This window comes from Geotrypetes seraphini, chromosome 1 (assembly GCF_902459505.1).
Source record: "Geotrypetes seraphini chromosome 1, aGeoSer1.1, whole genome shotgun sequence".
NCBI classification, from domain to species: Eukaryota; Metazoa; Chordata; class Amphibia; order Gymnophiona; family Dermophiidae; genus Geotrypetes; species Geotrypetes seraphini.
The window spans coordinates 366310835-366331652 of NC_047084.1; the positions used below are offsets into that span (position 1 = coordinate 366310835).

At 41.0% G+C, this 20818-nt stretch overlaps 1 protein-coding gene across 24 annotated transcripts in view; it reads right to left on the bottom strand.

Moving 5' to 3' along the window:
• The window catches only part of ADGRL3 (adhesion G protein-coupled receptor L3), a 1804713-nt gene that overhangs the window by 408983 nt on the left and 1374912 nt on the right, over positions 1-20818 (bottom strand). For 18 of the 24 annotated variants that reach the window (XM_033915103.1, XM_033915068.1, XM_033915049.1 and 15 more), the window contains one exon: positions 19960-20064. The exons of the other annotated variants lie outside the window; for them this stretch is intronic. In XM_033915103.1, the coding sequence (XP_033770994.1) occupies positions 19960-20064 (105 nt within the window). The remainder of the gene's footprint in view (positions 1-19959; positions 20065-20818) is intronic. 24 annotated transcript variants of the gene reach the window in all.

The following is a 20818-nucleotide window of genomic DNA, read 5'->3' on the forward strand; positions in this document are numbered from 1 at the left end:
GAATGAAGAATGTATGATCACCTGGGACATTGTTATTCTAAATGATAAAGTCAGATGCAAGAAAAACAGTACAGAAGGAGAAAAAAAAACAAAACACAAACAGCAATGATAATAGAGGTGTCAGTCCCAAGTGATTATTATAGGAATTGTGTAGAGCAAGAAATGATCTTTGAGGGCCAGCAACACAGTCAGAAACCATGAAAATGTGTCAGAAAGATACATAAAAGTTTCCCATCACAATGTTTGCCATAGACCTGACTAAAAGCAATTTCCAAATGCACCTTGATAGGTTGCCTAAGATCTCCAGAAGGAAGCTCTGTTTGGCACAATTCAAGTTCTATGGTAAGTGCTAGCAGTAAATTTGAGAGATTGAAGGCATATACTTGTTGAGGAATGGGATTTATTGCTGTTATAGTTTTCACAAATCTACGACAGCATAAAACAAAGACAGCCAGAGGCATTATGATATCACTTACTTGCTGTTGTTTCAACATTAGTAATATGACAGGAAAGTGATTTGGCATTTGTGCTAGAGAGTAGAAGTGAAGGTAGTGTGGAAAATGTCATTAGAAGTAGGAGGAGTGTTAAAGGAAATGAAATTCTACAAAGAGTAAAGGAATAATGGCTGGTCAACAGTGGAGAATGGGTTAGAAGTAACAGGCAGAAAGAGAGAGAAGAGCAGGAACTAAATGCTGATAAGAAAAATAAGGAAGTTTAAACATATTTATTAAAATCCATAAATTTAAATGATCACATAAAATTCAATATGACTATGTTATGGCCTATGCTTGCATCAGGGGTAAGAACAGGCTCCCAATTCAACCAGCATAGGAAATAGCCTACTGCAGGGGTGTCCAACCTGCAGCCCAAGGGCTGCATGCGGCCCAGTGAAGTATTTTGTGCGGCCCCAGTTGAGGGCGATGCAGTGTTTCCTCTGCTGCCCCCAGGTGTTTACCGTCTTGTCGGCTCCCTCATCTGTCTTGCTGTAGCGTTTATGCATTTGTGTGGCCCCAGAAACATTTTTTTCGGCCAATGCGGCCCAGGGAAGCCAAAAGGTTGGACACCCCTGGCCTATTGCAACCACCATAACAGGCCCAGCCTGCCCAGTCAAAAGTGAACTGTGACGATTTTGATGCATACTTTACCAACAAAATTAAAAGTCTCCACCAGGAATTACAGGCAGTCCCACCCAGTCTCCAATCAGATAACCCGGAGCTCACAAACTCACCCCCTCTTGACACATACATATGGGATTCTTTAACCTAGTAACACAGAAGGGTCTTTACAAAATCCTAAGAGACCATCCTTATTCATCAAAGGTATGCAGCAGGCAAGGAGGGGCCTCAAAGAAGGCAACACAAAAATTGTGAACTTCTCTCAAATGGACAAATACCAATAACATTAAAAAGGGCAACACTAGGGTCTCAATTTCATACTTTCATAGCCAGATTATGGCTCTTCGCCCACCTAGGGTTTTTCCTGGGGTTTTGGAAGCTTGGTAGCGTGACTTGGGCAGGGACTTGGGGGGCAATTTTCTGTTAAAGGTATTGAAACGTACAGCGGGTCTGGTCTATAGTGCTGAATTGCGAGAATGTCACTTTGTGACATAGTGATATTCTATGAGTCCCTAACACAAGTGGTCACACACCTGACATCAAATCTCTTTTGGGAAATACATGTATGTACTCCCCCTAAAATCACACGTTAAGAACCTCAGTATGGCAAGATTCAACACTTACTCTAATTTCCAAAATCGAAGCAACCTTCAAGAGCTATTTCTATCATTTGTGACAACTAAGCTGTCTCTCTCCTTATACTGAGAAGATGAGTCTTGTCTCAGATGTGCATGCCATGGTAATATAAAGACTGGATTACTGTATTGCACTCTACACTGGTCTGAGTGCAAAAGATCTGCACTAGCTCCAATTGAATGAGAATGCTGCAGCAAGACTAATAGAAGGTTTTAAGTAACGTGACCACATCAAACCAGTTTTGCAAAAATTTCACTGGCTACCAGTACAATGTAGGGCAATATTTAAAACTCTTTGATCTTCAAGGCCCTCAAAATAAATGGTCTAGAGCAGTAGTTCCCAACTCTTTCCTGGAAGACCACCAGCCAATCAGGTTTTCAGGATAGCTGTAATGAATATGCATAGGGCAGATTTGCATGCCTGTCAGCTCCATATGCAAATCTCTCTCATGCATATTCATTAGTGCTATCCTGAAAATCTGACTGGTTGGTGGTCCTCCAGGACAGGATTGGGATCCACTGGTCTAGAGAACTTGAAGAACAGTAGACACCTCCAACGTCACTAAGGTCCTCACAGGGAGTATCCCTAACCACACCTTCTCCAAAGGACATCACACGATATGATACTCGCCAGTGAGTGTTCTCCAGAGTAACCGACTGCACATTCTATAGCAGGACATGTTTATCCATTCCTACCCTAACTGAGAAATCTCAAGAACCATTCTGACCTCATACTGTATGTACCTTTGTTAAATTAAACCCTTTATTTTCTTACTCCTGCTACATTATCTTATCTATCTATATGCTCCATCTTTATCTACACCCTATTGCTGTCTATTAAAATGTTTTACCATATATTATGTTGAAATTGTAATGTTGCATACGATGCCATAGTTTGAATGTAATTTGAATATTTTTACTTCTGTAATTGTCTATTACGTATGTTTGATTTATTCTCGCTGTACATCACCATGAGTGAATTTCTTCAAAATGTTGGTAAATAAATCTTAATAAATAAACAGTTATTATTAAAACAGTGTGAAATGGATAAAAACATCAATCAGATAAATATATACATTACACTTCATCAAACTGATACAAATATATATTTTAAAGTATTATAATTGTTTAAACATAAGAACATAAGCAATGCCTCCGCTGGGTAAGACCTGAGGTCCATTGTGCCCAGCAGTCCGCTCACGCGGTGGCCCAACAGGTCTTTTGCAGGACAGTACACTAAGGGGCTCAAAATAATAATAATAATAATAATAAAACACATTCAAAAAGTGGCCCAAATCAGTACTTGGACGATCAAAAAGCCAGATCGTTCAAGTACCGATAATCAAAGCTGGTTTTAGATGTATCTAAAACCAGTTTAGGCCTTTACCCTGCCTCTAAATGCCTAGAGCAGGGGTGTCAAAGTCCCTCCTCGAGGACCGCAATCCAGTCAGGTTTTCAGGATTTCCCCATTGAATATGCATGAGATCTATTTGCATGCACTGCTTTCATTGTATGCTAATAGATCTCATGCATATTCATTGGGGAAATCCTGAAAACCCGACTGGATTGCGGCCTTCAAGGGACTTTGACACACGGTCTAGAACGAAAAGAGGCATCTTTAGAGGAGGGGAAAGGGCAGGAGGTGGGCCGACCTAGACTTAGTCGTACAGTAAATATAATCAAAAATTTTAACAGGATTGAAGTAATATAGTAAATGAGTGGTTGAGATGTAATTTATAGGTTGAGATGGCATAATCTTATGATTTTTGCTGATGTATGAGATTTTATGTTGTGCAAATCCTGAAATATGTATGTAATACTGTGAGCCACCTTGGACAAAGGTGGATTAAAAATGTTTTAAATAAATAAATGATATGATTTACTCAATGTCTTTTTAAAACGTATCTCAGATACACAAGAGATGCATAGGGAAATTAAAAAGCACCTAAAGCTGAGAAAAGAGTATATTAGGAGCTCATAATAAATACTCAGCCTGTGATAACTTTTCATCCGGAGGGTAGGGGGTAGAATGAAATTTGTCTGTAACTGTTTGTCGTCTTTATATGCTACTTTTACTAAACAAGAAGGTCAAATCAGCTTATAGCCATAAAATATAAGAAACGGGGAATGTAAAAAATCATAATAGGAAAGAGACAATCCCAGACATCAAGGATGGGAAGTTTCTGGGCTGTCTTATGGGAAAATAAATGAACTTATTAGTACAGTTGCATAATAAGCAACTCCACCAGTGGTTGGGGATGGGGGCTCATATTTTTCAGCATTTACACAGCTTTTGTAGGAGTGGACTTTTTTTTGGCCAGATGAAGCTGAACTGAGGCCTTTTTCTCCACTTCTTTTCTTTTTCCTTTTTCCCTTTCTCTTCGGGGAGTGTGAATGTTGTTGGTTGTAAGCAAGGACTTGTAGTGTTGCTGGGTGTGTGTATCGTTTGTCCATGTGGGGCTTGTTTTGAGTTAATAAGGGATATATTCGGGCCCTAATCCTTGAGTATTTATTTCTAGTTACTCATAGCATGCCACCTACCCTTTATTGGGTGTACTGGCTCTGGATGATATGGACAAAAAAAGAAGGATGGGGTGGGGGGAATAACATCACGACTTTAGCAGTAATTGGAGTGATTGGAGAAATGACATTGAGTTGAGTCCCAGATGGTGGTTTGGCTGGCTTAGGCAACACAGTTGTGGAAAGGCCTTAGTGGGATATGAATATATATGAGTTATCACAAGGATACTCTACCACCTTGCATCATCACAGGCTGGACACTTTTGAGTTGTTGGATTAGCTGGGATAATGGAAGACATCATCTAGTCTTATTTAGAAGCTGATTTGTTCAATGAATGAAGGTGTGCATTGCAGTGTTATTTTTGTTTCTATTAATAAAGCCACAGCCAGAGTTTGCCACAACCATATAGAGTTAAGTTTCTTTTTTTTTTTTTTTTGTAATAATTTTTATTGAGAAAGCAGTCAAAAAGAACAAACAACAAGGCCCAATCTATGTACAGTATACCGCATGTGAGGATGACAAACAAGAGTGTAAAGATGCAAATGCCTTTATTAAAAAAATATTAACAAGGAGCTGTACCAATATTTCTCAGACTTGGATGCCACTACCAAATTAAGTGGAAAGGTCTGATTATTAAAAAAAAAAAAAAAAATAAACTCAATGATGAGATGCGATGACTATGACCTTCATCTTATCTGAACTGAACTGTCAGGGAAATAGGGATGTCTAGCTTTTCATTTTACTCACTCATCCCGAGGCTTTCAAACCAGCTTAATTGGTTTGCTGGAAAGAACAAGACAGTTGATTCATTTACATATAAATGAATCCTAAATCCGAGTGAAACACAAATAGTCTGCAAGTTGTGAAAAATTATTTTAAGATTAACAGAATGGAATGCAGATGAAGTATTCACATTAATCCTCACTATGAATGCATTTAAAAAAAAAAATTCTAACTGAATTTCAGAACTCAAAGAACGTTGTGTCATATGCAAAATGATCTGCTGAGGAGTAGTGACATTTCTTATTTCTTAGAAGTTTTAGAGAACAATAGCAATTTTCTCACACCTTTACTAGATTTGAAGCAAAACGTTCCTTGAGAAGGCTCATATATAGGAAGGTGACAGCACATGCAAATATCATAAGAGAGCTGAGACATAGCATGAAGGCATCCTTCTCAGGCTGACATACTAGCAACTGTAGAATTTTTTTTTCTTTCTGTATGCCCATACTTTTGTGAGCATTTCTATTCTATAGCATTACTGCCCATGTAACAAATACAAAAATGCATCTCTTACAAATATAGGCCCCCTTTTATGAAGCCGTGTTAGGCTTTTTTATCACTACCGCAGCGGTATTAGCTCCAACGCTAATAGGAATTCTATGAGCATTGGAGCTTTTACCGCTGTGGCTGGTGATGAAAAAGCCTAACACGGTTTCATAACAGAGGCCGGGGGGGGGGGGGTGGGGGGGATAATCCGGCATGAAAGGATACAATGGCAAATGACATTTACAAACACAGCATCCCGGAAAAAAATTAAATAAAGTATCAAAAATTTTTTCAGCTAAACTAGGATGATGAAGCCAGAGGTAGAATTACAAGATTCAAAAGTGCCAAAGACCAATGTATGAAAATTGACAAGAGAAAAGTGGAAATATTTATGTTTATTAAAATTTGATATGCAACCTGTTTTTTTAGGTCACAGCGGTGTAAAATAACAAAAGTGATAATATTAAAAAGAAGAAAATATGAGAAAAGTAACTCCATAATGACTTAACAGAATAGATCTATATCAGTCATACAAGTTATATTCATACAAAGCCTAGCCAAAATAATAATAATTGTAGCTTATAGCCTACTTTGTAAATCCTCTCCTCTCCATCCTGTTGGATCTCAAATGCTTTCGGAAAAAAAGAACACTTTCAAAATCACTTTAAACTTTTTCAAGATTGGTTCTGCACAAATATATTTTAGATGTGCATATCATAAGGTAGGAGCCAACCAAAAGAAGGCCCTGTCTCATGTCATGGGCCTTTGCTACATCTGGTAAAACTATTCTATGATACTGCAGCAATCTAAGGCCCCCTTTTATGAATCCGCGTTACCTCCGCCGCTCATAGAAATTCATAAAAGGGGGGAGGGGGCAAAAACTCTACTAAGGACAGGATTTCCCAAGTCGGTCCTGGAGTACCCCTTGCCAGTCAAGTGTTCAGACTATCTGCAATGAATTTGCATGAGATTGATTTGCAAACATTGCCTTCATTGTATGCAAATCACTTTCATGCATATTCATTGTGGATATCCTGAAATCCTGACTGGCAAGGGCCTCCAGTGCCGATTTGAGAAACACTGTACCAGGAATTGATAAATAAACTCAAATAAGGCGACCAATGTTCATAATAAGCCTTCTGTGTAAGAGTTAGGATTTTGAATTCAATACAATATTTATTTATTTTACAGTATTTATATTACACACTATCCAATGTTCTAGGAGGATTACAATTTAGCCAAGGATAACCAATGATAGTATTTGTAAAGATGAGTGATCATATTTATGAATATTTCCAAAAAGTCTAATGGAGGAATTCTGTAAGGTTTGTAAGCATTTTTTTTTAAAGAGAAACCAGAGATTATAGGCTTGTAAGCATTTTAACTTATTACTTTATGTTCCAGCTTAGACTATGTTTCAGTAATGCCGGTGGAAAATGAGTTATATACATGAATTAAAGCATGTAACATGGTTTCATCAAAAAGATATTTCAGGGGGTGCAACTGATACAAGATATATAACTTCCCTTTTATAACAGACAGTTTAAAATGAATTACGGTATGACCCCTAGGTATCTGAAGCTACTGTATCTATGGCAGGGGTGTCAAAGTCCCTCCTCGAGGGCCGCAATCCAGTTGGGTTTTCAGAACCTGTTGGCCTTAATAAAGAAGTAGAATGGAACATTCTGTGATGTCATACTCTCTGTGCTTCAATGATAGGCTCTGGGTTATATGCAGGGTAGTTTAAATGAGGTATGTGTGTCACATGGGTATTCAACTGTTTGTATCCTGTCTGAGGGGAGAGTGGGCATGTGTACCCGTGCAGTTGCTAATCTATAATGAAATGAAGCAGTAAAGGTATGTTATGGTATTGATTTTGCTGGATTAATGATGTTAGGTATATGTTTAGTAGATGGAATGGATTCTGTAATGATTTAAGTAATGTTGTAGAAGTTGAAAACCTGCCACAGTTTCAGCTCCTGAAGATGCTGTAATAGCGAAACGTGGTGCTACGTCGTGCTGGCTGGAAACAGTCTGAATTGGAGTGAGAAGGCATTATAACAGCATTGTCTAAGAATCAATATATGCTTGTTGGAGCATTGGAGAATATTGGAGAAATGAAATAATACACAGAGACTATGATGTGGAACAGCTTTATTTTCAACAGAAAAGGCTTGTGAATGGACTGAGTACAAGCTCCAGGTTTTTTTCCACTGTATTGTGGGATAATACAGATTTTAGTAACTGGAAGTGCAATATGGGCAGGCAAGCAGGAGGCAGGAAAGGTGAAGGAGAGAAAAGCAGAGAAGAGAACTGGAGAAGGGCAGAAGGAGCAAGAGAAGATAGGAGAGAGTAAGGGGCATCGGCGAGAGGTAGCTCCACCCACCCCCCATCATCTATTGGAGCTCCTACTTAAAAGGGGAAGGGCCAACAAAGCTCAGTTAAACAGGCTTGGGCAGGCAAGCAGGAGTCAGGAAAGGAGGAGAGAAAAGTAGAGAAGAGAACAGGAGAAGGTAAGAAAGAGCAAGAGAAGGCAGGAGAGAGCAAGAGTCATCGGCGAGAGGTAGCTCCGCCCACCCAGATATCATCCACTGGAGCTTCTCCTTAAAAGGGGAGGGGCCAATGGAGCTCAGCCGTTCGGCGCACGTTGAAAGCGAGCGTTAAAGGTGCTCACCTTAGCGAAAACACCTTTGCAAAGGGCCTTAGGAAGGGACAAGCAAAGAAGAAACACTAAGGAAGGACATCTACACAGGCCAATACCACAAAGGCAACAGGACAGACAAGCAGTTGATAAACAAACACAGTAGTAGAAGAGGGCAATCACAGCAGACACAGAGGACACACACAAGCAACAGGGGTAGCAGGTTTAAAATCAAGAAAAAGACTTCACAGTAACACTGAGGACGCTACACAGATTCTTACACAAGGAGAAGCCACTTCAGACAACAGACCGTCAAGCGGATAACAATGGATGTAGCAAACAGAAGCAGAATGTTGAGCTACCCAGTTTTCTGCACCGTTTGCCATAGGTATGACCAACTCCCCTCTGTGAGGCGGTCTTATGTATGCACTCAATGCGAGGAACTGGAGGCCCTGAAGAAGCAAGTCAGACTCCTGGAGGGCAGAATATTGGACTAGAAGCACTTCGAGCAGTGGAAGAAGAGGACAGAGAGGCAGAAAACTTCATGACAGAGGAAACCATTGAGGAAGAAGTCAGGGAGTTGGAGAAATTCATCGAACAGGCATACAGATAGGCTGAGAAAGATCATCAACAGTGGAGCTGCCAAGATATACCTAGAGTGAGTGAGGACCACCTGGAGGACAACCACAAGGAAGACGAGTCCGGTGCAAGCCAACGCCAGGATGTGGGAAGATGGAAGTACACAGAGGACACAGACCTACCACTGGAGAGATGGTCATACACCATGGACATGGACCTGCATCTAGAAAGGCAAGAGATGATAGAGAGGACAGCAATTGTTGTGAGGGACTCCATCATCAGACAAGTTGACAGCCACATAAGCGGGAGGAAAACAGGATCGGCTTGTGACCTGCCTACCGGAAGCCAAGGTAAAAGATATAGTGAGCCACATCAACAGTGTGGAAGCGGAAGATACAGCGGTGGTGATGAGCAACAGGAACTACAGCAGGGAAGGACTGAAGTACCAGTTCCGGATGCTAGGAGTGAAGCTTAAGACCACAACGCCGAGGGTAGCATTCTCAGAGATCCTGCCAATACCCAGGGCCGACGAGAAGAGGCAGACGGAGCTGCAAGCAATCAATGCATGGATGAGGTGCTGGTGTGAGGAAGAAGGATTCCACTTTGTGCGCAAATGGACGACATTCTGGGGGAAGAGCAAGCTATTCAGGAAGGATGGACTCTACCTCAGCGGAGACGGAATGAGGCTACATGCAAGCAAAATCAAGAGAGAAATTTAGAAGTTTTTAAACTAGGAAGAAGGAAGAAAGCCAACAGTCGACCAAGAGTCAATGGTTCAGGAACCGGTATACCCAGAGAATACCGTGCAGGAAGATAGTGGGGAAGACTCACCGGATCATAGGCAAGACAAAAATCCTAAAGGATCGAAAGGGACAGAAGGGGGAAGGAAATGCAAGAAAGTAACAGGTCGCAAACTCAAGTGTATGTACATGAATGCAAGGAGCCTAAGGAATAAGATGGGGGAATTGGAAGCTATGGAACAACATCATCGGCATCACAGAAACATGGTGGAATGAGGAAAACGTGTGGGACACAGTGCTACCGGGATACAAGCTATACCACAGAGACAGAGTAGGTCAAAAAGGTGGGTGTATTGCCCTATACATCAAAGAGGGAATTGAGTCTACTAGAGAGAACACACTGGAAATGAAAAATAAGGTAGTTTCAATGGGTCAAAATTCCGGGAACAAATGGAATGGAAACAAAGATTGACATCTACTACCGACCCTCAGGGCAGTCCAAAGAAATTGATGGAGAAATGACGGACGAGATTAAACGCAACTGCAAGGGAGGCAACGCAGTTATCATGGGTGACTTCAATTATCTGGGGTTTGACTGGAACCTAGCCACCTCCGGCTGCAGTAGGGAGACCAAGTTCCTGGATGCTGTAGGCGATTGCTTCCTGGAACAACTTGTCAAGGAAAATACGAGAGGAAATTTAATTGTGGACTTAATTCTAAATGAACTACATGGACCAGCACAAAGTGTAGAAGTAGAAGGTTTGCTGGGAAGCAGTGATCACAATATGATCCGCTTCAACCTGGATACAGGGACAAAACATCGATCCAGAATGACGGACATGGCACTGAACTTCCGAAAGGGGAATTACGAAAGGATGAGACTCATGGTGAGGAAGAAAATTAAGGAGAGGATAAGCACTGTAAAAACGCTAGAGCAATCATGGTCCCTTTTTAAGGACACAGTCACCAAGGCACAAAATCTATATATATCAAGTATCAACAAGGGATCAAAAAGAACAAGGAACCGATGTGGCACACTGTAGCAGTGAAGGAAGCGATCAGAAACAAGACAACTTCATTTAAGGAATGGAAAAGGTCAAAAATGGACGAAAACTGGAAAAAGCACAAACAACATCAAAGCAGGTGCCATAAGGCGATAAGAGGGGCCAAAAGAGACTTTTGATATTTTAAAGGGAAATGACCCGTTAAGGAAGTGGTGGGGCCGTTGGATGACCATGGAATAAAGGGAGTGCTAAAGGAGGACAAAGCCATCACCGACAAACTGAACACATTTTTTGCATCTGTATTTACTGAAAAGGATATACACAGCATACTGGAAGCTGACGGGAAACTGACAGGGTTGACGGTCAGTCTAGAAAAGGTATTCAGGCAGATTGATAGGCTTAAAAATGATAAATCCCCGGGATTGGATGGCATCCATCCAAGGGTAATCAAGGAATTGAAAGGGGCTATAGCTGAACTGCTTCAACTAATAGCCAATCTGTCGATCAAATCAGGAAGGATTCCGGAAGACTGGAAAGTGGCAAATGTTACACCTATCTTCAAGAAAGGTTCGAGGGGAGATCTGTAAATCTACAAACCGGTGAGTCTGACCTCGGTACTGGGAAAGATGGTAGAGGCACTGATAAAGGACCCCATCAGGTTATCCAGGCTGGGACGATCCAAGATGGCGGACGTGTAGCAGCAGCGTCCCGGCTGTTCCATTTTTGCTTCAAGAGAATTGCTGGCGAATTGAAGGCGTCAGCACAGTGCGCCACAGCCTCGAGGAAAGCAAACCAAATGCTAGGTATCATTAAGAAGGGTATCTCGACCAGAACGAAGGAAGTCATCCTGCCACTGTACCGGGCTATGGTGCGCCCCCATCTGGAATACTGTGTACAGTACTGGTCACCGTACCTCAAAAAGGACATGGCAATGCTTGAGGGAGTCCAGAGAAGAGCAACTAAACTGATTAAGGGTATGGAAAACCTTACATACACTGACAGACTGAAAAAGCTGGGGCTGTTCTCCCTGGAGAAGCGGAGACTCAGAGGAGACATGATAGAGACCTTCAAGATCCTGAGGGGCATCAAAAAGGTTGACAAGGACAGATTTTTCAATTTGAAAGAAACCACAAAAACAAGGGGCCACTCGATGAAATTGAAGGGGGACAGGTTTAGAACAAACGCAAGGAAATTTTTTTTCACACAGAGGGTGGTGGACACATGGAACACCCTTCCGGAAGCCGTGATAGGAAATAGCACAGTACAGGGTTTCAAGGAAGACCTGGATAGGTTCCTGGAGGACAAAGGGATTGAGGGGTACAGATAAGAGCAGTGGAAGGTTTAGAGATAAGTGTAGAGGTAGATATAAAATTAGTCAGGGACTGCTGCTCAGGCAATATGCCTGATGGGCCGCCACGTGAGCGGACCGCTGGGCGGGATGGACCTCTGGTCTGCCCTGGCGGAGGCGACTACTTATGTTCTTATGTTCTTATGTAATTTCCTGACAATGTCCCATACTAAGAGGAAAGGGGCCGTGAGAATATCTCAATTTGCGGCCCTTACCTCATCACCGACGCTGCAAATACTTCGGTGTTTCTTTGAGCTGTGGGATGCGACTGACCCTCAGACTCCCCAGTGGCGGTAGACCTCTGCGGTGGCTTTGAGTGAGGGAGCACTTGAGCCCTTGGATCTTGAGACATCCTTGTCTCCGCCAACGATCTCTGCACCACTCTGTCCAGCAGGTGGACAGAGTAGTGACTCATTCTCCGGAGGGGAGGAGGGAGTTATTCCGGAGAAAGAGTCACTACTCTACCCACCTGCTGGACAGAGTGGTGCAGAGATCGTTGGCGGCGACAAGGATGTCTCAAGATCCAAGGGCTCGAGTTCTCCCTCACTCAAAGCCTCCGCGGAGCTACATTCTTGACTGGAGAGCAGGGGAGTAAGAACTCTGAGGAATCTAAAGCCTCAGGAAGAACCCCAGCTAACACACTGGATATCCTTTTGAAGGCCATCAGGAGAATGGAGGGGAAGGTGGAGAAGACGGCTTCAGATGTTCAAGTACTGGTAACTAAAATAGACTCCTTTACTTCTAATATTGAAAAGGTGAAACAAGAATGTTTTGAAAAGGTAGACTCAGACTATTTCTTTGAAAAACTCTATTTCTACTATAATCAGAGATCAGACCACTCTTTTACGGAAGATAGAAATGGTTGAAAATTACAATCGTCAATTAAATTTAAGAGTACTGAACTGTCCAAAAATTTTTTCTTTGACACCGATTGATATCTTCAATAAATTTTTGGTTGAGAATTTGTCCTTTCCACTAGACCAATTACCACCTATAAATAAGGCTTATTTCTTACCTATACCCAAAAGAAATAGTGGTTCGGAAGAAGTACTTGTGTCTGAAAATTTACCACTTTCTGGGAATTTACTAACAGAAATAGATTTACAAAATGTAACAGCAGTCTTGGAAGATTCACATATGGATGTAAAGGTCAAAGCTACATTAGTTGTAAATTTTATATTTGAGCAAGATGTTAATTCAATTATGAGGTTATTCTTTAAAAAAATTAGGTACGCCTTTCTGTGGTCAACGTATATGGCTACACCATGATGTTATAAAATCAACACAAGAAAGGCGTAAGCTCTTTTTAGCAATGCGAGAAAATACAAAGAAGTTGGGGGCTACTTTTACTTTACTTATCCTTGTTTAGTTAAGTATATGGGTTTAAAATATGTTTTTTATGCACCTGATCATCCAAGATCCTTTTCGGACTTTAAGGGATTAATCAGAGGTGGAGAATCTAGCTCTAAATAAAATCTGAGGGATAGACGTATTAAGCTTTTCTTTTATTTTATAATATGTAATCTCCCTGTAATTCTTTTTGGATCGTTCTTCTAAATTGAGGTCTATGAAGGAGTTACAACCATTAAGATTTGGTTTTGTTTCTTAGGAATGTGAATATTTCTTGTTTGTGTTTACATGATGGATTACGACTTTATCAAGTTGTACTACTTGTGAATAAAATAATGAATAAAAATATTTTTTTTAAAAAAAAGATAAAGGACCGCATCATTAATCACCTTGATGGAAAGAGACTTGGGAAAACTGGTCAAAAAGTCAATGAAGCCGTCCGCGCAATGCGTGGTGGCAGCAAAAAGGGCAAACAGAATGTTAGGAATGATTAAGAAGGGGATTACAAACAGATCGGAGAAGGTTATCATGCCGCTGTACCGAGCCATGGTACGCCCTCACCTGGAATACGGCGTCCAGGGGTACATACTGAACATTAGCAATGCTTGAGGATCTTTAAAATGGTGCCTGGAAACATTGAGCCACATGTCAGTGGCCCAATGATCACAGACAGGCAAAATAATGCCCTGATATAGAGCTGGCCTTATTTTTCCATGAATAATAATTGCATTATTCAAGCCACCTAGTGATAAGGTGATCTACATGTATAAGCATGCTTTGCATCTCATAATCATAATCATGTAATCCAGGGTGACCTCAACTAATGTACGTTATGGTAAAATAACACTTTTTTTTCTGTTTAACTATGTTAAAGGTCAAATAATGTGCACTGTTCCTTTAAAGCAAATTAATAACTACCTCTTTAAGTTCTAGATTTGTGATATTTGACTACACATAACAGCTTGACCTCATAACATTCTTAAGAGTTTCCCACTCAGACCATTATTCTAAGTATATTATTCAACAATGTCTATTGCTCTCATTTATGGCAACACTTCAATTCTACAATTTTACTCTATTGGTTTTCAATAAATGGCCCAAAAAAAGAGAAAAAAAAAACACAATAATTCTCCATCATTTATGCCCAAGTGAGCATTACATACACAAGGAACATTTAGATAAGGTAAATTCTTCTATGTACATACCTCATGATCAAAGAGTGTCAATCTCTCTGCTCTCAATAGAGTTTTCATATTGATTTACTGTAATAACTAGTGTTGTTTGTAACAGATGTGAAAGGAATTTAAAATATTACTTTCACACCTAGCAAGAGGAGGTTTATTCTGATTTCATTCAACTAGATCACTAAAGGCTGAATACAGCAAGAACGTTTTAGAATAAAGAGACATTTTTCTTTAAAGAAAGCAGTTAATTTACATTTTGCTCCAATTCCCATCAAAATCCAGTGCATACATGCATAGTGTGTAAACAAATTTCAACTAAAGCGTTAATATAAACCAGTGTTCTTCAACATTTTACACCTATGGACCGGTGTAAATAAATCAATTATTTTGTGGACCGGCAAACTACTAAGACTGAAATAAAAAACACTATCCTCTGTGTCCTTGTCCCTTTGTCCCCCTGTGATCAGTATTGCCCTTCTGTGTCCCCATCCCTTCTCCATCCAGCATTCCCCCTCTATGTCTGTCCCTATTCTCTATGCACAGCATCTCTTCTCTGGGCATCATCTCTCTACTCTTTTCTGCCCGGAGCCCAGGCCCCCCACCCTATGGCTTGTATGCCTTCCTTACTCTCCCCATGCAGTTAGCATCTCTCCCTCCCTGAGTCCACCGTCCCCGTCCACCAATTCACTCTCTCTGCCACCATCTTCACAGTCCAGCAGCATCTCTCCTTCTCCCTCCCTCCCGGTCCAGTAGCAGCTCTCCCTTTTTTTTCCTCTGTCCAGCAGCAGCTCTCCCTTCACTATTCTTCATTTCCAGTCCAGTGTGGCAACTCCCCTGACCAGCAGAAGCAGTACCCCCTTCCCCCAGCCAGGTCTAGCTCTGCTTCCCCCTTTCACCCTACCAGCAACAGCTCCCCTTTCCACCACTAATCAGTGGTAACAGCAACTTCCCTTACCCGGACTAGCAGCAGCTCAGTGTTTTAATTTCCCTGCAGCAGTGTCAGTAGCATCAGCACAGTGATTCACTTAGGCAGCCTTGGGTCGCGCCCACCTCCAAGAAAGAGGAAGTTTCATCATCAGAGGCAGGCCGCGACTCAGCAAAAGCCCCAAGGCTGCCTAAGTGAATCACTGTGCTGATGCTACTTGCACTGCTGCAGGCAAGTTAGAATACTGAGAGCTGCTGGGAGGGGAGGAAGCCAGTCTGGAGGCTGGGAAGCAAAACGCCGGCTGCTGCACAAGAGGGAGGAAGACACACAGGTACCCAGCTTATCGCCCCCCCCCCCCCCCCTGATCTCGCCAGCCTTGAACTGACCAGCAGGAAATTTTTGCAGACCGGTCTGACCTAGTAAATCTAGTCTTATGTTCTTATGTAGAGTTTTAGATGTAAGTTATGTAAAATGTTGGTTGACATTTATTTTGGTATGAATTACCCAAATTTGTTTAAATTATGCTGTTAAACAGCAAAGTTAGACAACAAAATCTAGCTATGTCCTTTTGCCCAATCATCATATATATCTACTGTATATCTATATTTTTAAATGGCCCCTGCTATTGACTTCTGCTTGTAAAGTTACTCTAAGTTCTTTTATTACATTGAAAATATGGTCATAAAAGCGCTTAATAAAGAAGACAGAGAATGAATAAATAAATAACTGGATCGATGATGAATAAGAATTTACCCAATTGCTGAAAATGCAGAATGGGTTAGATATTGAAATATTCTGGTGGATCCAACACAAATTACATGAATATCATACTGCTAATTAAGCATACACGTGGAAATATTTTAGTGAAGACTGTATGTGCAATATATAGAGACACTCCCCCTCACCCACACATAAAACAGATCAAACAATAAGTTTAATATTTAAAAATATGATATATAGGGCTAGAGTCAATAACTGGCACCCAAAGTTAAGTGCCAAGATGATCCGCATTAAGCTAGTATTCTATGAGGTGCGCTCTGCACAGAGCTTCCTTCACATGGGGGGGGGATGGCTTAAGGAATCTGGCCAATTGAAATCTTAGGCCATGCCCAGTGCATCCCAGAATGCATTAAGAATGGAGCCTAAGATTCCGATTGGCCCAGGTGCCTAAGACTCCTCCTATGGGAGGAGCCTTAAGCTCCTGGGCCAATCAGGGCTTAAGGCCCCTCCCCGATGCATCCCACAATGCACTGGGAAGAGGTAGGTCAACCATTCGTGAAAAGGTGGGCCAGCTGGCTTGAGGCAGGAAGGATGTCTCTGGCCAGCCAACATTTTAAGATAGGGGGATTCTGGGGGGGGCTGATGAAGTTCCTGGGGCTAGAGGGGGTACAGTGGGAGGTATGCCCGCAATGTTTGGAGGGGTAGGGGGGTTCCGGCAGGAGGGACTGGGCATCCCTCATTAAGGCAGTCTTCACGGGGGGATGGGTTGTCGCTAAACTTATCATGGCAGGGAGATCCCTTGCCTTGATAAGCTCAGCGGCAACCTGATTCTCTAACCGGTGCCTGTGAAATGGACGCCGATTAGAGAATCAGGTTATTAGGCGGGCTTAGGCATCTGTCCTTGAGGACAGACGTGATTCTCTATAGGACTCCCGTGTGTGATTCTCAAAAGCCGCTTAGGTGGCTTCTGATACTGGGCGTCCTATACAGAATCCGGCCCTTTGTGTCTTATTTTTGGTATGGAAGTCACACTATATAGAAAAACCCAATAAGGGAACTCTCAAATAATATCAACATAAATAATCCCTTTTGAAAATACAAGGTAAGGTGGCATCAAATCAAATTATTTGTAATTATTTATAATTTTTATAGTAAGTGTACCCTCAGTGTGATTATGAAAGCTAACAGGACACTGGAAAAATATCCAGAGTTCCAGGCTTATACAAGTTCCAGTGCCACAATCTCATGAATATTCCCAGAGAGCGTACATGAGATTGTGGCACTGGAACTTTACATGAGGAAGGGTATTTTATCTGAAACTGAGCTTGGTAGAGCCTGATAACCTGAAGAAGAATCCAGGATTTAAATATGAATACACGGAAGCGCCAATTAATGGAACACTGAGAAACACGAGCGGGGTGACACCTGAAATAAGTACCGTTTGGAGCAATTAATCTTGATAAGTTGGCAGCAAATGATATAACAATTATAAGGTTTACACAAAACACAGTCACTTTTTGCATGTTTTGCACTTATATAATTTAAACACACAGAGTGTACGCCTATGATGGTGTGCAGTGTGGCTTGAAAAAGAGCCTGCTTAATATGTATAAGCCTGGACTTTGGTTATTTTTCCAGTGTCCCGTTAGCTTTCATAATCACACAGAGGGTACACATACTATACAAATTTGAAATAATTACAACTGATTTTATTTTGGGTATGAGCATTTATGCCTGCCAAAGTTAGGTGTAAATGCTGGTGCCCAACTGATAATAATTAGGTGCACAAATACAGGTTTGCTATAACATCATACCTATAATCACTTGCCTATGCCCCTCCCATGGCCTTGCCCACTTTAGAGTTGTGTGCTATGAAATTTAGGAATGTATGTTATTGAATAGGGCATAGGGCAAAGCCAAAATCCTAATTATTGCCAATTAAGTGCTTGCAATGCCAGTAATTGATTGCTGGCATCTAACTAATTAGTTTGCATGTAGATCTTGGATCCATGTCCAAATCTAATCAATCTTTATAGAATCTGTAGGACAATGTGCAGTCATTTATATGCACAAGGCTATTCTGCAGGGGTGCCTTTCTGGTGGTCATATTTGTTGAATTTAATAGCCTAAATCTCAACAGAAGGGTGCCCAGGATAATGATAATTAGCAGAGGGAAGATAGAAACCTCAAGGTTTGCATAAGGCCCCTAATATCCTTGCACCAGTCCTGCATTTTCACAGAAGTCTAAAATTCCTCCAAATAAAAGTACACAGGGGAATAGAAAAGGCCAGATTAATGACTGGCATTCTACGAGATGACTGGGAGCATACATTTTGTTTTTACTGCAAATAGGCACTTCCTCAAACTGGAGTTTCAGTGGAATATAATCATCCTATCCACAAGACAATCATTTGCACCCTCCTTGGGGTTTCTAGTAGACTACTTCCAACTTGATAACAGCTTAACTGCTTTCGCATAATAAACTATCAAACACATCCATACAACAACCCAAGCACTGTTTTATCTCTTGTAATTCACACACACAGTTATAAAGAATGCTCCTGGGGGAAACATAGCAAATCAGTTGCCAGACATGGTCCACAGAAAGTGAGGCCTAATAGAGCCCTGCAGCACCCACTCAAACAATATTAATTTCAGAAAGACACTGGAAGAACTGAAGCACTCTGAAAGTGTTATTAAACCTTGGTTTTATTCAAAATTTAGGGGAAATAAATAACTGCAGGTTAAAAAATATTCATTCATTGAAGGGTTCCTTTTATTTATTTATTTATTTTATTTTACCAAACTGGCCTGAACGCTAGACAAGCATAAACCAGTGCAGTCTTTAAACTCTTAAGGGGGGAGGCAAAAGACTGAATGGGGAGGCTGGAGGTTCCCTCACAGCTAAATTGAGGAAAGAAGGAGCACTAGGAGATACTCCTATAACCCGTAAAGGAAGGGATTCTGTTCCAGCCATACAGTTAGAGTGCCATGAACCTGTCTGTAGAGGCTAGAAAAGAGTGAGTGAGAAGTATGTAAAGGAAAATCAAGATTTCTTGCCATGACAGGAGGTGAGTAAAGATGCTGTATATGTTAGTATACATCTGTAGAAGAAAATATAACTACCTGAAGTGTCCTCACTACTAATCATCTTGATTAATGACTTTTCTTGAAGTTTAGCTCCATTGGGTTAAGTTTATTTCTAAAATTTCTAAACCACCTAAAACTAAGCGGCTAACAATTAAAACATTCACAGTAGTTCATGGACGGTACATTTACAAAATGCTTTTAAATTACATTGCAATTACACAGTAATTTAATCCAGTTGTGGATAAACTGGACTTATTTCTGGGAACATCCAATATAAGGTGAAAGAAAGAAAAAAAAAAAAAATAATAACCACAAGATCTATTGAATTCAAAATGGTTGCCTAGGGCATAGAGACACACTAACTCATAGGTGTGTTGTAGCTAGCTTTTAGCTTTTACCACAAAAGAACAAACAGGAATTCCAAATTAATACCCCCCCCCCTTTTACTAAGCCACAACAGAGGTTTTTTTTTACCTTGACCCAGAAAGCTAAATGCTCCAATGCTGCTCTGACACTGTTCCAGCGCTCATAGAATTCCTATGAGTGTCAGAGCATTTAGTACCCTGGGCTGCAATAAAAAAAAACCTCTATTGTGGCTTAGAAAAAGAGGGCCAAAATGTCTCAAGAGCATTAACTTGAACCCCTTGTCCAATAACTGTGCCATTTGGCATATCTGAAATGTGTGCCGCATTATTTTCAGAGGGCTTCGATTAATTAAAATACATTGTTTTGACAAATAACCTTTTCCACTGGTAATGATGCAAGAGCTGAGGCACACTTTGGACTGTGATTTTTGTCACCATGTTCAATACACAGATCTTATTACTAGATCATATACCATGCATAAAATAATCTTCTTGAATAGCACATGTAGGGACCCCCTGCAGCTGTATCCCTGCGCAAGGATGTTTTCTGGGGCTGGATAAACAAGAAGATAACGGTCCTGTGGAGTGAGAAGAAAAATTATCTTCAATACCCTCACTTTTGCAGCTGTCTTATGTTATCTGATTCTGTGTCTGGACCTTCCCAATAGAGACTTTCTACTGCTCCCTCAGGTTAGAACTGGAGCAGAGGAAGATAATCTCCTTACTTGTGTTTTAAAGTATAAAACTACTGCTCCACCTGCTCCACCAGCTATTAAGAAGCATTGGGATATTATGACCACCCTTCCAATATTTTCTAATAAATCAATCCGGTTTGCCCATACTTGGGGCAGAAATTTGAAGGAGTTACTTTCTCCATCTGAACTACCAGTTTGGATAGAGTCATCTGTGCTCAAGAGCCCAGTAATTCAAGGACATATTTTATGGAAACCGCTTAGATCTTAGGCGGTATATAAATTTTTAAAGAAACAAATAAATAAATACAGTGTGTGGAGATTGCACTTTCTGTAATATTATGTTGGTTACATCTGTCTTTCTGGATCTAAAAGCTCTTTTGGAATATTGGTTGAATGCAAATAACTTTTGTGAAACATCCAGTAACTCACCGATTGATAAATAAATACCATATTTTTCGCTCCATAAGATGCACTTTTTCCACCCTCAAAAAGGGGGTGGAAATAAGGGTGCATCTTAAGGAGCAAATATATATAATAAAAAAACAAACCTGTACCTCTTTTCCCCATCCTGGCAGTCCAGCTTGCTTTTCATGTTCCTGCCTCGGTTCCCCTACTCTCTTCCGGCAGTGGCAGTGGC